The sequence below is a fragment of the Lepidochelys kempii genome, chromosome 3 (genome assembly GCF_965140285.1).
Source record: "Lepidochelys kempii isolate rLepKem1 chromosome 3, rLepKem1.hap1, whole genome shotgun sequence".
NCBI classification, from domain to species: domain Eukaryota; kingdom Metazoa; phylum Chordata; order Testudines; family Cheloniidae; genus Lepidochelys; species Lepidochelys kempii.
The window spans coordinates 100,507,220-100,526,437 of record NC_136382.1 but is presented as its reverse complement, the minus strand read 5'-3'; the positions used below and the strand labels follow the sequence as shown (position 1 = coordinate 100,526,437).

The window sequence follows — 19,218 nt, the reverse complement described above, 5'->3', positions numbered from 1 at the left end:
CAGGCAAAAAGAAATCAAGGGGAGGGACAGGCAAATATCCAGTAATGGACCAATATGTTTGACAAATGTAATGTATGATATTCCTAGATATGGAGAAAGCCTATGTATGGGGGGGGGGGGGGAAACCAGTCTTACCATAGACATAGATATACATTTTATTTTATTTCAAAAAATAGCAAATGTATTAAGAACACGAACCAGAAAGTTATTAAAAGCTTCATAGCAAAATATTTAGCCAACTCTGTTACAATATATAGGCTTGAGGTTCTAACAAGTAACACTATGCAAAAATTCACTGAGCAAGTAATGCTCTTGACACATAAACATTGCATTGTTGAAATATGGAGCTGGAAATTAAAAAAAGAAATATTTCTGTCTTTCATCTTTCATGATCAACTGAAGTACAACAACATTCTAACTTTTGATTCTTTTTTGGGGAAAGCCTTTAAAAAAAACCACAATTCCTGAGTATTTAGATGAAGTGAAAGTATCAAACATCTGTTAAAGATGACCAGTTAAGGCCCCAATACTGCTTGGTGAATGGTAGAAGGAGTTCTCAAGTGTGGCTGTCATGGCAGGATCAAGGCCTAAATGGCTTAATGGAAAAATGAAAACTTTCTAGTAGAAAGAAAAGGAGTACTTGTGGCACCTTACATATTAACAAATTTATTTGAGCATAAGCTTTCATGGGCTACAGCCCACTTCATCGGATGCATGTAGAGTCATTCGTATTAACTTTCTTAGCCTACAACTGCAACTGTGAAGCGTGCTTTGCTGAGAGAACGCTTTTTGTCTTAAATGTCAATCGTTTGCAAAAGCTTTCTATGCAATTTATCACAGCTAAACCTCCCCTGAGCCATCAAGCTATAATTATGCAAAATATACAAGTTTAAATTTAGCCAATTGGGCTTTCACGTTAACCTTAGTGTAAATATTGAATTGTACAGTTTGTTGTTTCAATTTTTTCAAACATAGCAATCCTGTTATTTAAATTTTGGCTACTGTAAACACTATATATAATATATTTAATTATTCTCTTTAGATTTGTCACAATATCATACTGTACATCATAATTCTAAAATCCTGTTATTCATCATGTTCAGATCTTTTTAATTAAGTTTGTACATTTTATTTGTAAAGCTGTTGCCAATTAATGCACTTTGGATAACTAATCCCAGAAAAATTTGCAAATTTCCAAGCCATGGTTATTCTACATATGGTTTTCTTGAATTGCAGTACTAAATTATAGTGGATACAGAAAGTTATCACAAAGCATAGTTAACTAGAATTCACAACACTGGTATTCAACTTGACCATTTACAGTGAGTTCACAAAAATGGTTTTTAATCTGCCCAGTTTTCTTCTACCCTCCCACCCCAACATGTAAACACAATGACATTCTAGGATTGCAGTTACCAAGATGTATCATCTGTAAAAGACAATGTGTGTCTGGATTTGGCAATTCCTGTAGATACTGCTACTCACTTTTCATCCTAGACTGGAAGCATCATTGTTAGAATGTTGCAATCACTAAAAGAACGGACTAGAAGCTTATGGGAGCTCCAATTCTGATGCAGGTTTTTTGACTTAGTGATGAAAAGTCATGTGCTTATATAGAAACAAAAGAGTAACAGATTGGAGAATATGGGATCTGTGGCACGAACATATATTTGAGTGGTGATAATATACAGTATTACAGTTGTATGTTACTAACACATGAAACTCTTGGCATTACAGAGATGATGATCTCTGTTCACACAAGCCAATCTGAATGTGCCATAAGCATTCGGTAAAAACAGGCTTGTGCCAGTTTCACTGAAAAAGAAACTTGTCAAAATATTTTTAAAAATACTGTAGGACGTTTTGTAAATTGTAATTTAAATATTAAAATCTTGTTTCAGAAGTTCCCCGCTTTAGGTTGTTACTCAAAAACTCCTCATGTTCAAAACTCAAATTATTATGAGATCTTGAAATCATAAGCAGCTTTTCCTTATTAGTAAAGTCCTTTTTAACTGTGGCTTGGGGTACAAGTAACCTATCCATTGGGTCCTCTTTGTTTTCTAGTTTCATGTATCCTTTACTGTTGCTTCGATCCAATCTGGGCCAGCTGGGGTGTTTTCTTTGTTCAGCTTGGACAGTGAGTGTTGACGGACCCCTCTCTAAATCCAAGGATTTTGAATGTGCAGACAGAAGATGCAAAGATGCGTTGGACCCAAATTGTTTTCTGGCAGCACCAGGTGATAAAAGTTTTCCAGCGCTTGGTCCAAGAGTTATAGAAGATTTGAACTGACTGGATGGAGGTTCTACAAATGAATTATTTCGGGGTAGCATTGCACTGGCAGGTTTGTAGGGTTCATTGGTATCAGTTAATGAAATGGCTAGAGAGTCCATTGACAAATTTCTAGACCGGCTTCTAGTGATCTCAGAATCCTCAGTGATATTGTCTATACTAGGTTCATCAATAACACAATTATTTAGTTTAATTACAGGCAGTGTGAAAGCACTAATGGAGGATGATACAATTGACTTTGTTTCACACTTTATAGAGCTACTATTTTTGTCATTCATTGCCTTGCTAGTGTGAGGGTAGAGTCCAAAGACAGAGCCAGAATGCTCAGCCAGCAAAGGTGGTAGAAGGTTAGAAGTGTTCTTGTCTTCATTTATGGCAACCTCATCTTCTTCAGCCGAACTGTCCATTCGAAAGTTACTCCTGAAGCCAGAGAAAGGTGCAATTGTGTTTGCAGCCAACCGCGATGCACATGAGTTCCCACTATGCTTGAATTCACTTTCCCCCAATAAAGCAGTGTAAGCGCCATTCAACTGCTTTTGTTCCTTGATTCTCAGACTGTGCATGTCTATTACAGTGGAATATATGTCTCTCATATGTATGATTTTTGTTTCCTTGTCACGATTTTCATGTAGGATGGCATTTGCACAAATAAAAATAAAAATTCCAATGCCCATAGTAAAGGGGCCCAACATTTTCATCTTATCTGAGTGTAAATGTTGTTCAAAGAAACGAAATATAACTCCACCTTGGTTTGTTATGATCTGGGTTTCATTTAAGGCTAGACTAGCTTCAGGACCTAAAAATTGTTCCTTTTGGGGCCAGTATCCAAGGATAGCCATTGCAATTCCCATGAATGAGATAAGCACTCCCAAAACAAGAAAGAATCCTGATGGGGAGTAAAGTCGGATTTTGCCCCTAACAATTACTACATCAGCCCTGGGCCGGCGTCTGACTGGCTTTTTCTCTTCAGAAGTTGGTGATGTGGCAAGATTTAGGTGATGCTGAGATCTGGCAGAGTCTTGCCTCTTTAAGGCTGCCAGCCCTGTTATTACTCCACCAGTTGCTATCATAGTTCTGTATTCTGCGCTAGAAAAGAAAACAGAAATACTAATATAAGTAATTTCAATATAATATACATATGTTTGTTAATCAGACATTTACTTTTTATTAAAATAAATATTACTTTAAAAAGCCATTACATTTTAACAGCTCTTCATAAATGGCAACTTTCAGATGTACATGGCATTTGAGAAAACAAACTGGTTTTTGAGCACAGTAAAGCTAGGTAATATGTCTGGCATAATTGATAGAGATATAGTGGAAAACTAATAAGATGGCACACGGTGAGTTGTCAGGAGTATATAAAATGAAATTACTGAAAATGCTTAATATATGGCATCGTTCAGAACTGGTCTCTAACAACGCAATCGACATTATCTCAGTTAGACAATCTTGAAGTTTTAGCTAAAAAAGCTTTTAAAAGCTGTGAAACAATTACCGTTAGTGTGAATATTAATTGTACTGAATATCATCTTTAGGACAATGAGTATCACAGATTTTAGTGTATTTTTAAAAATACATTCCATTATTATTACTACTACAATTATTAAGTTTATTAATACTAGACTTTTAATTCCTAATAACAGGGTCATTCTTGCCTTTACCTAATAATGCTTCCCTTTTCCACATGGCAATCCTAAGTTTTTTCTTTGTTTTTCATGGAGCACAAGGCCCCATGGATTTTTGTTTACATCCTTCTTTCTGAACCAGCATCATCTAGTTGTCCGAAGTAAGTTTTTCCCCTTGGGTTCACCTGTCTGCCTGGGTGTCTATAAATGATGTGAAACTTCAACAAATACTGTTTTAAAAAACTATCATGAGGAATGTGCACAGCTGTAGAAATAGTTCTTGTCAGATCATTACATTTGAGAGTGGCCAAGGAAGTACCCATCCAACAAAATACAGGGAAATAAAACTTTATTTTGTACAGAATCTTTCAGAATGCTTTCTAGGGTTAAATAATACACGAAAGAATGTTAACAAATAAGAGCGAGGGCATGAGTAATTGAAAGATACGAGCCAGGGAGTACAGAAATGGTGCTCAGGTGAAATGGCGACCTGATAGGCTGAGGTACACAGGAAGATAGTTTTAAATGGCTGTAGAGGAGAAGACTCTTGCTCCAAGAGTGATGAGATTTTGTGAATAGACAAAGAGAAAGCTGAGTGACAGAGGGGAATAAAGAAAAACAAAATCTGTGATTTATAGAACCATAGACCCATGGAGTTAGAAGGGACCACAAGGATCATCTGGTCCAACCCCCCACCACCAAGACGCAGGATTTGTTTGTGTTTAACCATCCAAGACAGAAGGCTATCCAGCCTCCTTTTGAAAATCTCTAGTGAAGGAGTTTCCCCTAAGCAGTCTGTTCCATTGTCCTTCTGTTCTTAGTTAGGAAGTTTTTCCTGAGATTTAATCTAAATTATGGTTGTTTTTAAATATAAGAGGGCAGGTTCTGCCCTTGAACTCATGCACACAACACCCTTTGGCTTGCTTAACGTGTCATATGTGCACATCTGAGGACACAATTGGTCCAACATGGTAACAGTCAACATTACCATGACATGAATGGTGAGCGAGAAGGACTGTTTGAGAATGGGGCAAGGTGGGAGCACTTCTCCAGAAGAAATGTGTCCAGTGTTCATTATTAATTGTTCAGACATTGTTTAGTGAGTGGAGAGACAGAGACATCCTAAGTGGCCTAACTGCTTCATTGTTATTAAGGAATAGATAGCTTCCATGAAAAGTCTCAGAGTTTTGCCTGAGTAAAGACTGCCAGCTTGGGTACACACAGTACTTTATGAATTTTGGAGAGCAAAAATCACAATTATTCAGAAAACTTTTGACATCTGAAACTTCAGTAGGAATTAGGTACCTAATTCTCTTAGAATTCTTTGAAAATTCCTGGCCCTGTAATTAAACTGGAGCTGCATTTCAATGCTATTTTGGTAACTTCAGTGTGTTACTGCCATGTGGTCTCTTGCTTCAGAAAAGATACATTCTAAAAATATGTCACTTTAAAAACTCCAGAATGGAGACTAAAAATAACTGAGTGTTTAAGGTTCAGATTTTTTTTTTTTTAAGATAAATGAAAACAAAATTTGCCCATACACATATGTGCTTACGAGGTTTGTGCCAAAACACAATCAAACATCAAGATGACTCTTCTCAATTTTTGTAAAATATTGTTTTGGACTCCAGACAAAAATAAACAGGGCCTGGTCTGTGGAAAATGTTTTCTTTTGTTAGGGTTCAATTTAAACGTAATTAGTTTTTCTGTAAAGTAAATGAAGAGAGAAGCATGCCATAACAGTACTAATACAGTATTGACAGATTTGCTAACATACTGGGGTTAGTTCTATTATCCTTCTCCAGGTCCCAGACATTTAGGATGGGATTTTTTTAAAATACATAAACTCAGGAGCACAAGTTCCCCATTTCCTTTAGGAGCACAGTCATTTAGGTGCTTCTGAAAATCCCACACTTAAATGTCCAAGTTTTATAGAAAATGCTTCCCATTTGCAGACTTCACAAAGGTTGCAGAAGAAAAGCATCTATTATTCATTATTAATTGTTCAGCAATAGCTTAGCTGATGGAGAGAAAGAGAGACATTCTAAATACCTGATTCCTTATATTCTTTAAGGACAGATTACTCTCTCCCCCTCTGGGAAAACATGTAGTAGGAGGGGGCTGCAGGACTGGAAAAGTCTTTTTGCCTGAGTAACAGTTGAAAACAAAGACAACATTCCCTTGTCTTTCCTGTATCTTTCCTGACCTCACCCTCATTGTAGAATTACTTCTAAATTCATGGCCACAAAAATCTCTCTCCCTCCCTCCTCCCCACCTCTGCCACCAGGTTTATAAAGCAAATAAGGTACAGGGCTGGCAAAGATTTAAGCTTCACCTTGGTGCTAACAGAAATGGCTAGATTCTGATCTCACTTATCTGGAGTAACTGCACAGAAATCAATGTAATCACTATGGACTTAGATTGGCAGGAGATCAAAACCTGGCTTTATAAGAAAGGATAGCAATTAAACCTTACAGAGCAATGCTCCAGTACATTGCTTGTTTATGGCACAATGTTTTATCTACTTATTAGGATGGAATACATTTCATTAGGAAGCTTTTTACAAACTATATTATATTCATGTTAAAGAGGAACTGCAGATACACTCAAAAAGAAAAGGAGGACTTGTCGCACCTTAGAGACTAACCAATTTATTTGAGCATAAGCTTTCGTGAACTACAGCTCACTTCATCGGATGCACTGGAGTTCTCTCTATATTCAGTTTGACTGAAAAGACAAATCTCTGAATACACACATCTGAACAAGCAAATCTTAAGATTTTGACTCAGAGCTGAAATGGAGTATGTTAAAAGTTTCAATTCAATCTTGTATTTTGGTGGCATTCTGAGTGACATTACAGCCCTGCTAATAAAATGGATCAGATAATGATGCAATGGATAAGAAGGAGAAAGAGAGGGGAAGATTTTTATTAATTATTATTAATCATTTGTATTACCACAGCACCTAGGAGCCCCAGGCCTAGCCCAGGGACCCATTGTGCTAGGTGCTATAGAAACACAGAGCAAAAAGATGGCCCCTGTCTCAAGGAGCTTACAATCGAACTATCAGACAAGAGACTGCAGGTGGATTAAGACAGAGAGGAGTAAAAGAAAACAATGAGACAATATTGTTTAGCATGATAGGCAGTGGTTGCAGCTCTCTTTTTGCCTAATTCATTCTATAAAACATAACATCTTCAGCCTGCTGATGCAAAAGCATCACAGTCACCATATAGCTTTTAAAGAACAAAGATTTCTTTTTAAGCTTCTGACCTTCCAACTTGCAGTTGTACTAGTTTTCATGCAACAAAAATGTCAGCTCCAAAGACAGTTTAGTGATTCCGTCAGGAAGGAGAGAATTCCCCAGATTCCCTCCCTATTGAGGCCACTTTGCAGTGTGCTACTGCTGCAGGAAGGAACTCAAATGTGAAATGGCAAAACCACTAACTTTACTCTGTAACCCTATCATTTAAATCAGCTTCTGTACCAGCTGACTGGAGGATAGCTAATGTGACGCCAATTTTTAAAAAGGGCTCCAGAGGTGATCCTGGCAATTACAGGCCTGTAAGCCTGACTTCAGGAATGGGCAAACTGGTTGAAACTACAAGAAAGAAAAATATTGTCAGACACATAGATGAACATAATTTGTTGAGGAAGAGTCAACATGGTTTTAGTAAAGGGAAATCATGCCTCACCAATCTACTAGAGGTCTTTGAGGGGATCAATAAGCATGTGCAGGGCCGGCTCTAGGTTTTTTGCCACCCCAAGCAAAAAAAATTTTGGCTGCCCCCCCTCCCCCCTTTTTTTTTGGCTTTTACATGTTTGCACTTTGCAACGTTTGGGGTTTTTTGTCTTAACAAGACATAGCATAGTCTTAGCATAGCAAGACGTGGGGCCGTGGGCAGGGCTGCTACAGCCATTTCAGACTGGGATTGGCACCGCGGGAGTGGAGGTGATTGTGCCCTGGCTGGAGGGACCGGGCAGCCCACCCCCCCACCGCTTGCTCCTGCCGGCACGGGGCTGCGACGCCCAGCTCCAAGTCCTCAGTCGTGCTCGTGGGGAGGAGACAGGATGGGCTCCAGGCACCAGCAAAGCAAGCATGTGCTTGGGATGGCCGGAATGCTGCGCCTAGAAATGTGTCGCCCTAAGCACGTGCTTACTTTGCTGGTGCTTAGAGCCGGTCCTGAGCATGTGGACCAAGGGGATCCAGTGGATATAGTGTACTTAGATTTTCAGAAAGCCTTTGACAAGGTCCCTCACCAAAGGCTCTTATGCAAAGTAAGCTGCCATGGGATAAGAGAGAAGGTGCTCTCATGGATTGGTAACTGGTTAAAAGATAGGAAACAAAAAGTAGGTATAAATGGTCAGTTTTCAGAATGGAGAGAGGTAAATAGTGGTGTCCCCCAGGGGTCTGTTCTGAGACCAGTCCTATTCAACATATTCATAAATGATCTGGAAAAAGGGGTAAACAGTGAGGTGGCAAAATTTGCAGATGATACAAAATTACTAAAGATATTTAAGACCCAGGCAGACTGTGAAGAGCTACAAATGGATGTCTCAAAACTGGGTGACTGGGCAACATGGCAGATGAAATTTAATGTTGATAAATACAAAATAATGCACATTGGAAAGCATACTCCCAACTATACATATAAAATGATGGGGTCCAAATTAGCTGTTACTACTCAAGAAAGAGATCTTGGAGTCATTGTGGATAGTTCTCTGTAAACATCCACTCAATGTGCAGCCGCAGTCAAAAAAGCTAACAGAATGCTGTGAATCATTAAGAAAGGGATAGATAATAGGACAGAAAGTATCATGTTGCCTCTATATAAATCCATGGTACACCCACATCTTGAATACTGTGTACAGATGTGGTGGCCCCATCCCCAAAAATATATATTAGAATTAGAAAAGGTTCAGAAAAGGACAATAAAAATGATTAGGGGTATGGAACGGCTTCCGTACGAGAAGAGATTAATAAGACTGGGACTTTTCATCTTCCAAAAGAGATGGCTAAGGGGAGATATGATTAAGGGCTATAAAATCATGACTGGTGTAGAGAAAGTAGATAAGGAAGTGTCGTTTACTACTTCTCATAACACAAGAACTAGGGGTCACCAAATGAAATTAGTAGGCAGCAGGTTTAAAAGGAAGTATTTCTTCACACAACACATAGTCAACCTGTGGAACTCCTTGCCGGAGGATGTTGTGAAGGCCAAGACCATAACAGGGTTCAAAAAAGAACTAGATAAATTCACGGAGGCTAGGTCCATCAATGGCTATTAGCCAGGGTGGGCAGGAATGGTGTCCATAGCCTCTGTTTGCCAGAGTCTGGGAATGAGCGACAGGGGATGAATCACTTGATGATTATCTGTTCTGTTCATTCCCTCTGGGGCACCTGGCACTGGCCACTGTTGGAAGACAGGATACTGGGCTAGATTGACCTTTGGTCTGACCCAGTAGGGCCATTCTTATGTATTCCTAAAAATTAGCTTAGTCAACCTCAGGGGGATCACTGCAATTTGGTAGAAATTTACAAGAGCACAGAGCTGGTGTATTAGCTCCTGCACCATACTCTGTCCGCTGACAGTGAAGGAAGCATGGCCAGAGTCTGTATCAGCCCCTCAGAGCCTGTAACAACGTATGCCGGGCCCTTTAAGGTAGGCTTATGGCTCAGCACAATTCTGTTTCTCTGGCAAGGCTTTATGGAGATGTTGCCCAAAAAGGTCTAATGGGAGTTATGGTGCATTTCACAGACAGGAAGAAAGGAAGACCTGGTGAGTAGCAGCTGCTGATGGGTCTCTCCAGTGAGGAGGTGACTGGAGCCTGGGTAGGGCCTGAAGAGAGCAGCCTGCGATGGACAGTGGAAAGAAGCATGAGAAGGGCTCAGCATGAGACCTAGAGGCATGCAGGGCAGTAAGGACCCTAGGGAGAATAAGTTGTCCATTTGGGGAAAGACTGCTGGCAAGGCCTAGACCCAGAGCAGTGAGCCCTGCACCGAAAGATGAAGGATTGAACATGTCTAGATAATACTTAGCCCTGCCAAGAGTGCATGGTACTGAACTAGATGACCTCTCAAGGTCCCTTCCAGTTCTACGATTCTATGAGCTAGGAAGCAGGTAAAGGAACTAGCTCAGGGTAAAAGCAGTAGTATGGATTTGGACCCTGGATTTGTACCTGCTTCTTGTTTAGCATTTCCAGGCTGGGGTTTCCAGAGAGGCTGGGAGGAATTCTCCCCTTTCACTTCCCTGCATCGAGTATGGGGGCAAAGTTGCTCAAACACAGGGCTGTGGCTCAGAAAGGAACCAGAGAGAGACAGAGAGAGAAGGAACAGCTGGAGAAGCCAGTTTGTTGTGGACTGCCATTGGATGTTTGTTTACCCCAGAAGGGGTGGAGTTCTTCTAACTTAATCAGATGGCTAAAACTACCCGCAGGCTAATGGGGAAACTGGGGTAGTAATTGCACCCAATGGTGGATAGGTAAGCCCCAGCTATATGGCTATGGGCAGGCAGTGTAATTTAGTGCAGGGAGACCAAGATCACAAGAGTCCACACGCCAGTCCCTTCTGATTTGTACTGTGTGCTCGTCAGCCATAGCTGAGGAGCTGGGCAAATTAACAGTCACGTAGGTCATTAATTTCCATGATGCCAGCAAAGCATGAAGGGTTTGATTCCTGCATCAGTTGCTTAACAACTAATTAATTATAGGCTAAGCTTTCATTGAGGCACTGCCAATATTTTAACAAGAGGCTCTGTCATAGAGTGAATGGCCCCTTTCGGAGGAATTGGGGTTGAGTGCGCCAGTGACTGATAAACCCAGTGGGCTTCCTGAAGGTTAAGAGAAACACACTAAAACAAGTCCAAAATGCTTTCAGTGGGCATAACTGAGCCAGAGTACTTTGTGACACAACACAAAGTAAAGTACCAAGCAGAATCTGCAGTTGGAGATGGTGATTCCCAAAACCCAAGGAGAGCCTGGGAAGGGCTGAAAAGCTGTGCCCAGCATAGAAACTTGAAGACAGGACCTCAGGGGAAGGGGCTGTGCTGAGTGAGAGACTGGGGCAGGAGCAACTTTATTTTGAGTTTATTATATGCTAATAAACCAGTCGCCAAGGTGGTCTTGTTTATTAACAACTTCCCAAACAATGTATAGCAAGCCCTTCCCTTCCATTAGTCACAAAACACCTGTTCTGAGATGAATTCCAGGTATAAAACCCACCTGCCTCTCCATCTTTGTTTTATACAACACATTTCTATTCTAAGTTGCTGTACTATACCAGCTGAGTTCATGTCTTGTTGACAGGCTAGCTTCTAAAGGTGCAACAGCCTCAATGCACTACGTTTAGTCACAGTGCTAGCTTGATAATAAAAAGTTGAGAACAGTAATCCTTCTAGAACTGTGCATAATGAACTTTCCTTCCTTAAGGAGAGACTCTCTCTCTTTTCTATATGCTGCTATGTGAGGATACAGTCTGTGTCACATAACAGAGACAAGAAACAAATCCAAGGAGCTAAAGGAAGAGTGAGAATAAAAATGGCAAGAAATCTATGGCATATGAGAAAAGGCTGCTTTACAAGGGGCCATATTAATAAAGCAGTAGTATTGTTTAAAAAGGAAAGAAGAATAAAAATGGCATGTGCGTACAGGAAAATAAACCCAATGGGGTTAGAATTTCTTGTGCTTGCTTATAATTGATTGAATTTCCAGTTTATTTGAGATCTGGCTGTGTAACTTCTTCTATTTACTTTGGTTTAGCTTAAGTAAGGTACTACCCATTATGAGTAAAGTGGCAGAATCTGTCTCTAAGCCATTTCAGCATTTTATTTTATGTAAAATCATTGTTTCAATCAAAATCAGTATTTTGATCAGAAGCAGGTATTAGCTATTTGTCCAAATATCTATATTGAATATACCAGTTCATTCATAGTTATCAGTCCTAATATCTAGGAATAAGAAAAGAATCCATGACAAACTGCACCTCTAGATGAAACAGGTATAGTATTTTTCATCTTTTATGTCATAAGCTATATCTGCTTGTGATACAATTGAAAGGAAATCTTTGTGCTGAAAACTTTAGGAGCTCATTTTAATTTCAACTGCGTAGGTGAAGGATGTGGGTTTGTACATATTTATACGCATTTGTCTTTGTTCTGCTTTTATCTTCTAGAGATTGAGAAATATGGGTAAGGAGCTTCTTCTAGAATTAGAAAAAGGATACTGGAAGATAATTCTGTAGCTAAGCATCTCTAAATCTAAAATCCCAAATATACAAAACTAATGGGAATTTAGATTGAATCTTACATGATGCAGATGAGAGTGGAGATTAGACATCAACCATAAATCATGAAATAAATATTTCAAAGGACTCTGACACTTCTGAAGTGTAGCATGTGGGGGTGCAGAATAGAAGGCTTACTCTCTGTGGTATAAAGCAAAGAAGAGGTTTGTGTGACTTGGCATATGAGATTGGATATGAAGTCAGAGCATGGTTAAACATTCTGGAGCTCGGTGTGCCGAAAGATGGATGAATGCAGTTTCCCCCCTAAATCTAAACAAAGAACAATGCCCAAAACACTCAGAAATAATTTAGTTTGTAAATACTGGGCTTATTTACTTGATCCCTTAATCGTTGACCCATTCATTTCTGTACACTGAGCCAACGTTAAACAAATAAGGTGGTGTATTTAAGCCACAAACATTTGTGGAGCCTCTAAACTAGCATTTACAGACATACTAGCTAACTCCAGTTAACCGGCAATCTTTCAACTTGAGTTTAAATGAGCAAAAACTCTAGTCTAGACACACTCAGTGCAGACAATGTCATGATGTAAAACACAACATGTCCTTGTCTACACTGAATGCTAAATTAATTGTGTTAATTAACATGTTTAACAAAATGTAATTTCCCACTGTATACGTACTCAGTGAGTGGCAGACAGAACAACAGGCACAAAATTCCCTGTTGAAGAGATCCAAAGGGAGGGTTAAGGAATGTATGCTGACAGATGTGAAATCAAAGTCTGCATAAACTGTGTGATGCTTTAGAAGAGTTTTCCTTCTGATCTAAAAACATTTCATTTATATAAAATATGACCCTTCAGAGTTGCAGGAGTTAAATAGAGCCTATCTAACATTCTCCTTAGCAGCTCTGCAACCTAGAGCGCCTAAATGACTTAGGAGCCTAAGTCACATTTCCAAAGGCACCTAGGGTGGGATCCATCTAGGGACTGAAGGGTTGCCATGCTGAATGTGTCGGCACCTAACTTTTTGGTACCTAGAAAATCACTGGAACACATTGCAATCCACAAAGCCTGAGTTAAGTTCCTAGGTTCCCTATATAATGGGATCCACAAAACCCAGTACGCTAGGCAGGGAGCTCCCTAAGCTAGCCAGAGACATGCTGGCCACAGGGGTATGTGCTAAGTCCCGCCCTTCTCACAGAGATAGGTGCCTAAATCCAGGCTGCAAGGAAACACCTATCCTTGCTAGCAATCCACGAATGGGAACCAGCCACCTGGAGTCAGACAGCTGAGGCTCTTCTTGTAGGTATAAGTTATGTGCTTGCCTGCCTCACGTCATATAAAGAGTGAGGGTGTGCTGCCCACTTCATAACTAACTTTTAGCCCAGGGGTTAGAGCATGTGCCTGAGCTGTAGGAGACCCAGGTTCAATTCCCCCCTCTCTTGCAGACAGGGAGAAAGGATTTGAATGAGGTATCCCACCTTTCAGGGGTCTCCATCTCACTCTCTCTCTGGCCCAATGATTAGAGAGAGTGAGAATGACACTGTAGTCCAGTGGCTAGGGCACCCACCAGGGTCTGGTTCAGGCCCCCCTGCTCCAAGCATTTGCTAATTATTTACCCACAGAAGAACAGCTGCAACAAGAGAGGCTGAGGGAGCTACGCTTCAGACTATCCCATAGCACAGAGGTTAGAGCACTCTCCTGAAAGGATCTGCACAGGGATCCCCCCATCTGGTAAAGAGGGGGGAATTGAATCCGAGTCGCCCACACCAGAGGTAAGTGCTCTAATCACTGGGCTAAAAGTTATAAAGTAGGCACGACCACTGGATTTTTAATGAGACCTGATCCAGTAAGCAGCCCCTGAACACACCTACCAGATTGAGTCCTGCACATGACTTAAGCGGCTAAACATCTAGCTTGCCCCAGTTTGTGAATTGCTCTGGAGCTTCAGTGGGAGAAAGGTGTCCAGCTGTCTACAGGCCTGTGCACTGCTGCCGCCCACGAGGCAGAAACTTAGCTACCAAGGGAACTTTTACACTGAAAAGTTTGGCATTGCATGAGTTTAGACACCTACAGAGTTTGACGGGAGTTTTGTGGATCCCATCCCTCATGCCTAACCTACTTAGGCACCTAGTAGGATTTTCACAAGTGCCTTCCTGCCTCTTTAAGGGCCAGATTTTCAAAGGAATTTTGATGCCCAAATCATAGGACATATCTACACAACCCTGCAGTACGGACTACAGGGCTGTGAACTGCAGTGCGCAGGAACGTGTAACTCTCCCATGTAGACACTGCTGGCACAATCTAAAAGGTACTTTTGTTTGCATAGTCCTCTCTCAAAGAGGAGCATGTTAACATGAACTAGGTACCTTTTACAAAAAGAAAAGGAGTACTTGTGGCACCTTAGAGTGCTCTAACCCCTGGGCTTATGCTCAAATAAATTTGTTAGTCTCTAAGGTGCCACGAGTCCTCCTTTTCTTTTTGCGAATACAGACGAACTGAGCTGCTACTCTGAAATAGGTACCTTTTAGTTCATGCCACCAGCGTCCACTATTACACTCTGCAATTCACAATCTGTAGTCCAAACTGCAAAGCCATGTAGACAAGCCCTAAGTGTCTTTTAGTGAGACTTAGGCACTTCTGAAACTTTTACCAGTAGCCAATACCTAGATTAAAATGCCATCCCCTTACAGTGTTATAGAACCATGTCGTCCCATCAAAGCTAACAGTGAAGAGTGTTAGAACACTGAAACCCCTACCTGTGTCAGGCAAGTGTGCTAGACTGTAGTTATACTTGTAGTGGGATGGGCCCTTTGACTAATCAGCCATCATAAATACCTGTTAGCATTTAAGACCTCATCAACATTACAAAAGTAACTATATTTAAATATGGTTGTGGCTGAACCATGTTATACTGTAATCTGGTTTATTAAAATTGCCTGTTGTAACCATGTTAGAGAATGATGTTCTAGACTAGATACCTGCCAGGGTTAAAAAGCCATGGCTCTAGAAGATGGTTATAACATGATTATTTTTGTCCACATTGGCAAGACTAAATCATGTAACAGCATACCAGATTTGGGTTACAACCATTTTAACAAAAGTTTAATCATAAGTTTGTTTGTTTGCAGTGTTAACAAGGCATTGATAAAGGTCTAAAAATTTCCTTGAACTACATCACCCCTAGTATTAGGTTGTTTCTAATATTATACAATTCCTAAAGCTAATATTGTGTTTTTTGAGAGGCAGACTACTAATGAAGGACAAATCAGTATTAATAAAGAATGGAAAACGCATTATTTGAAAAAATATTCCGTTTGCTAAATGACATTGCCACGAACAGTTGAATTATGTTTGTGATACCTTGAAGTTATGAAGAAACCATTATAAAATGTATGGTAAAGCTATATAGTGCTTTCAATTTAAATTAGTATTAAATTAGTGTGAACTAGCTAAACATCCACATGAGGGCATCATTAGAGCTTCTAATCATTCACACTTATACTCAATTTGTTGACAGCTAGCCCGAAGTTATGAAAACTAAGATACCAAAAGAAATTTAGCAGTGTTGTTGTAGCCATGTTGGTCCCAAAATATCAGAGACACAAGATGGGTAAGATAGTATCTTTTTCTTGCACCAACTTCTGCTAGTGAAAGAAAGAGACATGCTTTCAAGCTACACAGAGCTCCTCTTGAGGTCTGGGAAAAGTACTCCGAGGGTATGTCTACTCTGCAATGTAAGCCCAGGGTTCGAACTGAGGCTCAAGCCTAACCCCCCTCCGTCTACACACAAATCGTGCTAATCCAGGGTTGCACAGGGTACGTCTACACTACAATTAGACACCAGCCGCAGGTGTCTAATGGCAGTTTAGACCTACCCACGAGGATGGAGAGTTCAAGCCTGAGTCAAGCTGGGATCCAGGGTTCAATCCCTATTGCTTTGCAGTATAGACACAGCCCCAATGGACTCATGCTCTGGAGGTACCTCTACACAGCAATTAAACACATACAGTTAGCCCGGGTCAGCTGACTTGGACTCACGGGGGTCAGGCTGCTGGGCTAAAACTGCTATTTAGACATTCGAGCTCAGGCTGGAACCTGATCTGGGATCCCATGAGGGGGCTTCAGCCTGAGCCCGAACATCTACACAGCAATTTTTAGCCCCTTAGCCTGAGCCCTGCAAGCCTGAGTCAGCTGACCCAGGCCAGCTGCTGCCATGCCATGGGTCTTTTATTCCAGTGTAGATGTACCGTGGGAGTTTGCCAAAAGTATTCCACAGTCCCATGGGCCAATTTTCTTTATCTTCTGGACAGTCCAGTTTGGTGGATAGTCAAGTTTCCCCACACTGCACCATGGACAAAGAGCTGGAGTATCCACATTTAAGGAGGATAATAGGAAGTCTGGGCTATGGGTGGTTGGATTCAGGCTCACGTAATGCAGTGTAGCCTCTGGAGCTCCAGGAGTTCAACAATTCCTAACCTGGAGTTACAAATGAGCATTCATGCTCAAGCTCTAGGTTAACAAATCCATGGTCTACTAACTTGGGTTCAATTAACCCTGGGCTTACACTGTAGCATAGACATACCCAGAATGTCACAGCTAAATACAAGATGGAACAGATTGTTTAACATAAAGTAGTGAACATGTTTTGTAAGAAACCATTCAAGGTGAAGTGGCCTGTTAACATCTCTGCAGTCATTACCTCCACCCCCAACACACTTTTGAAGATCCCTGGGTTCTACACATGCCTATTCCAACTTGTGGTGTACCTCATCCCGTGCACTAAATGGCCCAATAGCAACTACATGGGTGAAATCAGATAGCCGCTATGCTCTCGAATGAACTCACACAGATAAATGATAAAAGACAAAAATACCATATCACACATGGGAGACACTTTTCACAAAATAATCACTCTGTATCTGACCTCTCAGTCCTCACTGTCATAAGAAACCTGCACAACACCTTCAAAAGATGAGCCTTGGTGCTTAAATGCATAACTTTGCTAGACACTAAAAATCATACTCCTAATAGAGATGCTGGATTTATGTCTTACTACAACAATCTGTAACCAACTAACCTCCCTTTTTGTCCTATGACTGCAGTGGTGTTAATGGACCAATTCACCTTGAATGGTCTTTTAAAATATGTGTTCACTACTTATCCTAAATAATCTGTTCCAACTTGTATTTAGCTGGGACAGTCTCAGTACCTTTCCCAGACCTGAAGAAAAGCTGTGTAAGCTCAAAAGCTTGTCTCTCTCATCAACAGAAGTTGGTCTAATAAAAGATGTTACCTCACCCACCTTGTCTCTCAGAATCAGTTTAAGTCATACAAAAACAGTGAATTAATATTTCATATATACAAAATCATGAGGGGGCACTTATGGGAATGTCAATATCTCAATATAAAGAAATATTTAAGAAGCCTAAATTTGGCACTCACAAATGAGTTCTTCTCACAAACGCTTTTGAAATGGGACCTTACCCAGTACCATTAGTGTTAAAATGACATAGAATGACCATACTTTGGTTACAATACTCAAAACTGCAGATGGCAAGAATCTGCAGGGACCAAAACAACATATCAGTAATGAGACATTAGGAGAAAGTCATGCTGAAACATAGAGGTGTACATTATCAGAATGGTACATAGGGATTTGGGCAGCAAAATTCCCTTAAGCAAATATATAATTGCTTAGCTATTTTTTTCTACATTAGATAACCCTATCAGCATCCACGATGTTAGGGCACAGGATTTAGGGCTGATCCTTTGACTTTGTCACCCCTCTGCTTGAACTGATGAAAACCAGCAGCAACAACATGAAGCTAGAAAGTGGAAGCTGTGGTAAGAAAAGAGGAGTGCAGCCATCCAGTGCCTTTGTGCCTTCTTCCATGTGAGGGAAGTTCCTATTCCCATCAACTCAGGCATCTAAAAACCCTAGCTAGAATAAGGGCCAATGAGATACTAAGGAAGAACAGTTTCCTGTGCCAGCATACTGTATTTCTAGTTTGCCCACCCAGTGGTCCAATTCCTGTTCACACAGAGACCTGCTTCTGCTCAGATAGCCCTCCCTCCACCATTCTGCCTTCCCTACCTCAGATACCTGTTTCCCTTCCTCGACCCAAACCAGTCAGCCTTTGCTCCTGTTATACCAATAAAATAAAAACCAGCAGGATCTTATTAAAGGGGAAAAGGCAAAATGCCACATTTATTGTGAATACAGAAAGAATCATAGTAAGCCGTTAGTTATAGCTATAACATTCCATTCAATCCCATATTTATTCACACATTCATTCATACACACACACACACAGGTTCTGCAAGGTTGTTATCATAGTTACCATCTTTAGAGTTGCTCATGCCAAGCCACTGTGGCTTGGACATGAGGTGGCCACAGGTGGCCTGGACATGAGGCGGGAACAGGGCCTTGTCAGATGCACATCTGATGCTCCTGGAAGTTGGTTTACAGAATCAGACCCCAAAGTTCTCACTTACCAGAGTCCATTTTTATAGGAATTTCTTCCTATGTCAGTCTATGGGAATTGCTTCATCATGCTGTTGCTGAATCAATCAGCAGATGGCACATTTCTGACGGCTCCGTGCTGCCAGATGTTATCTTGTTCTTTGGTTCTCCCATTCTTGAGGCTGTTGGGTGGATTCCAGTCTGCCCTCCGGGGATCCTCTGGTTATTTCCACTTGACGCCTTCTTCAGCCGATGGACACTGAATTCTTAGGCTGGCACCTCCCTGATCATTCAGTTATTATCCACACCAAGCATCCATCCACATACATCCTCTATCTCTATTTTAATCACAATTGTTAACAAAGCGAGATGAATACAACAAAAGAGCGGGGAGTCTCTGGGTGCTGTTTCTGTTGTTACAGAGTATTGCTTTGAGTCTCTCTCTGTGTGAGTGGTTGTTGTTACAAAGAATTGCTTTGAGAACAGACTCTGTCTTAGAATGTACTAACACAATTAGCAGCTTGCAAGTTTCACGCATAGAGGGAGAGAAACAATACCTAAAACCAAGAGACCTCTTAATTAGTAATACCCC

At 40.8% G+C, this 19,218-nt stretch overlaps 1 protein-coding gene across 4 annotated transcripts in view; it reads right to left on the bottom strand.

Moving 5' to 3' along the window:
- Positions 1–200: 200 nt before the first annotated feature.
- TMEM200A (transmembrane protein 200A) overlaps positions 201–19,218 on the bottom strand; it is an 83,038-nt gene continuing 64,020 nt past the window's right edge. For 3 of the 4 annotated variants that reach the window (XM_073337292.1, XM_073337295.1, XM_073337291.1), the window contains one exon: positions 201–3,376. In XM_073337292.1, the coding sequence (XP_073193393.1) occupies positions 1,885–3,360 (1,476 nt within the window). In that variant the 5' untranslated portion in view covers positions 3,361–3,376 and the 3' untranslated portion in view covers positions 201–1,884. The remainder of the gene's footprint in view (positions 3,377–19,218) is intronic. The other variant, XM_073337294.1, reaches the window with a different exon arrangement.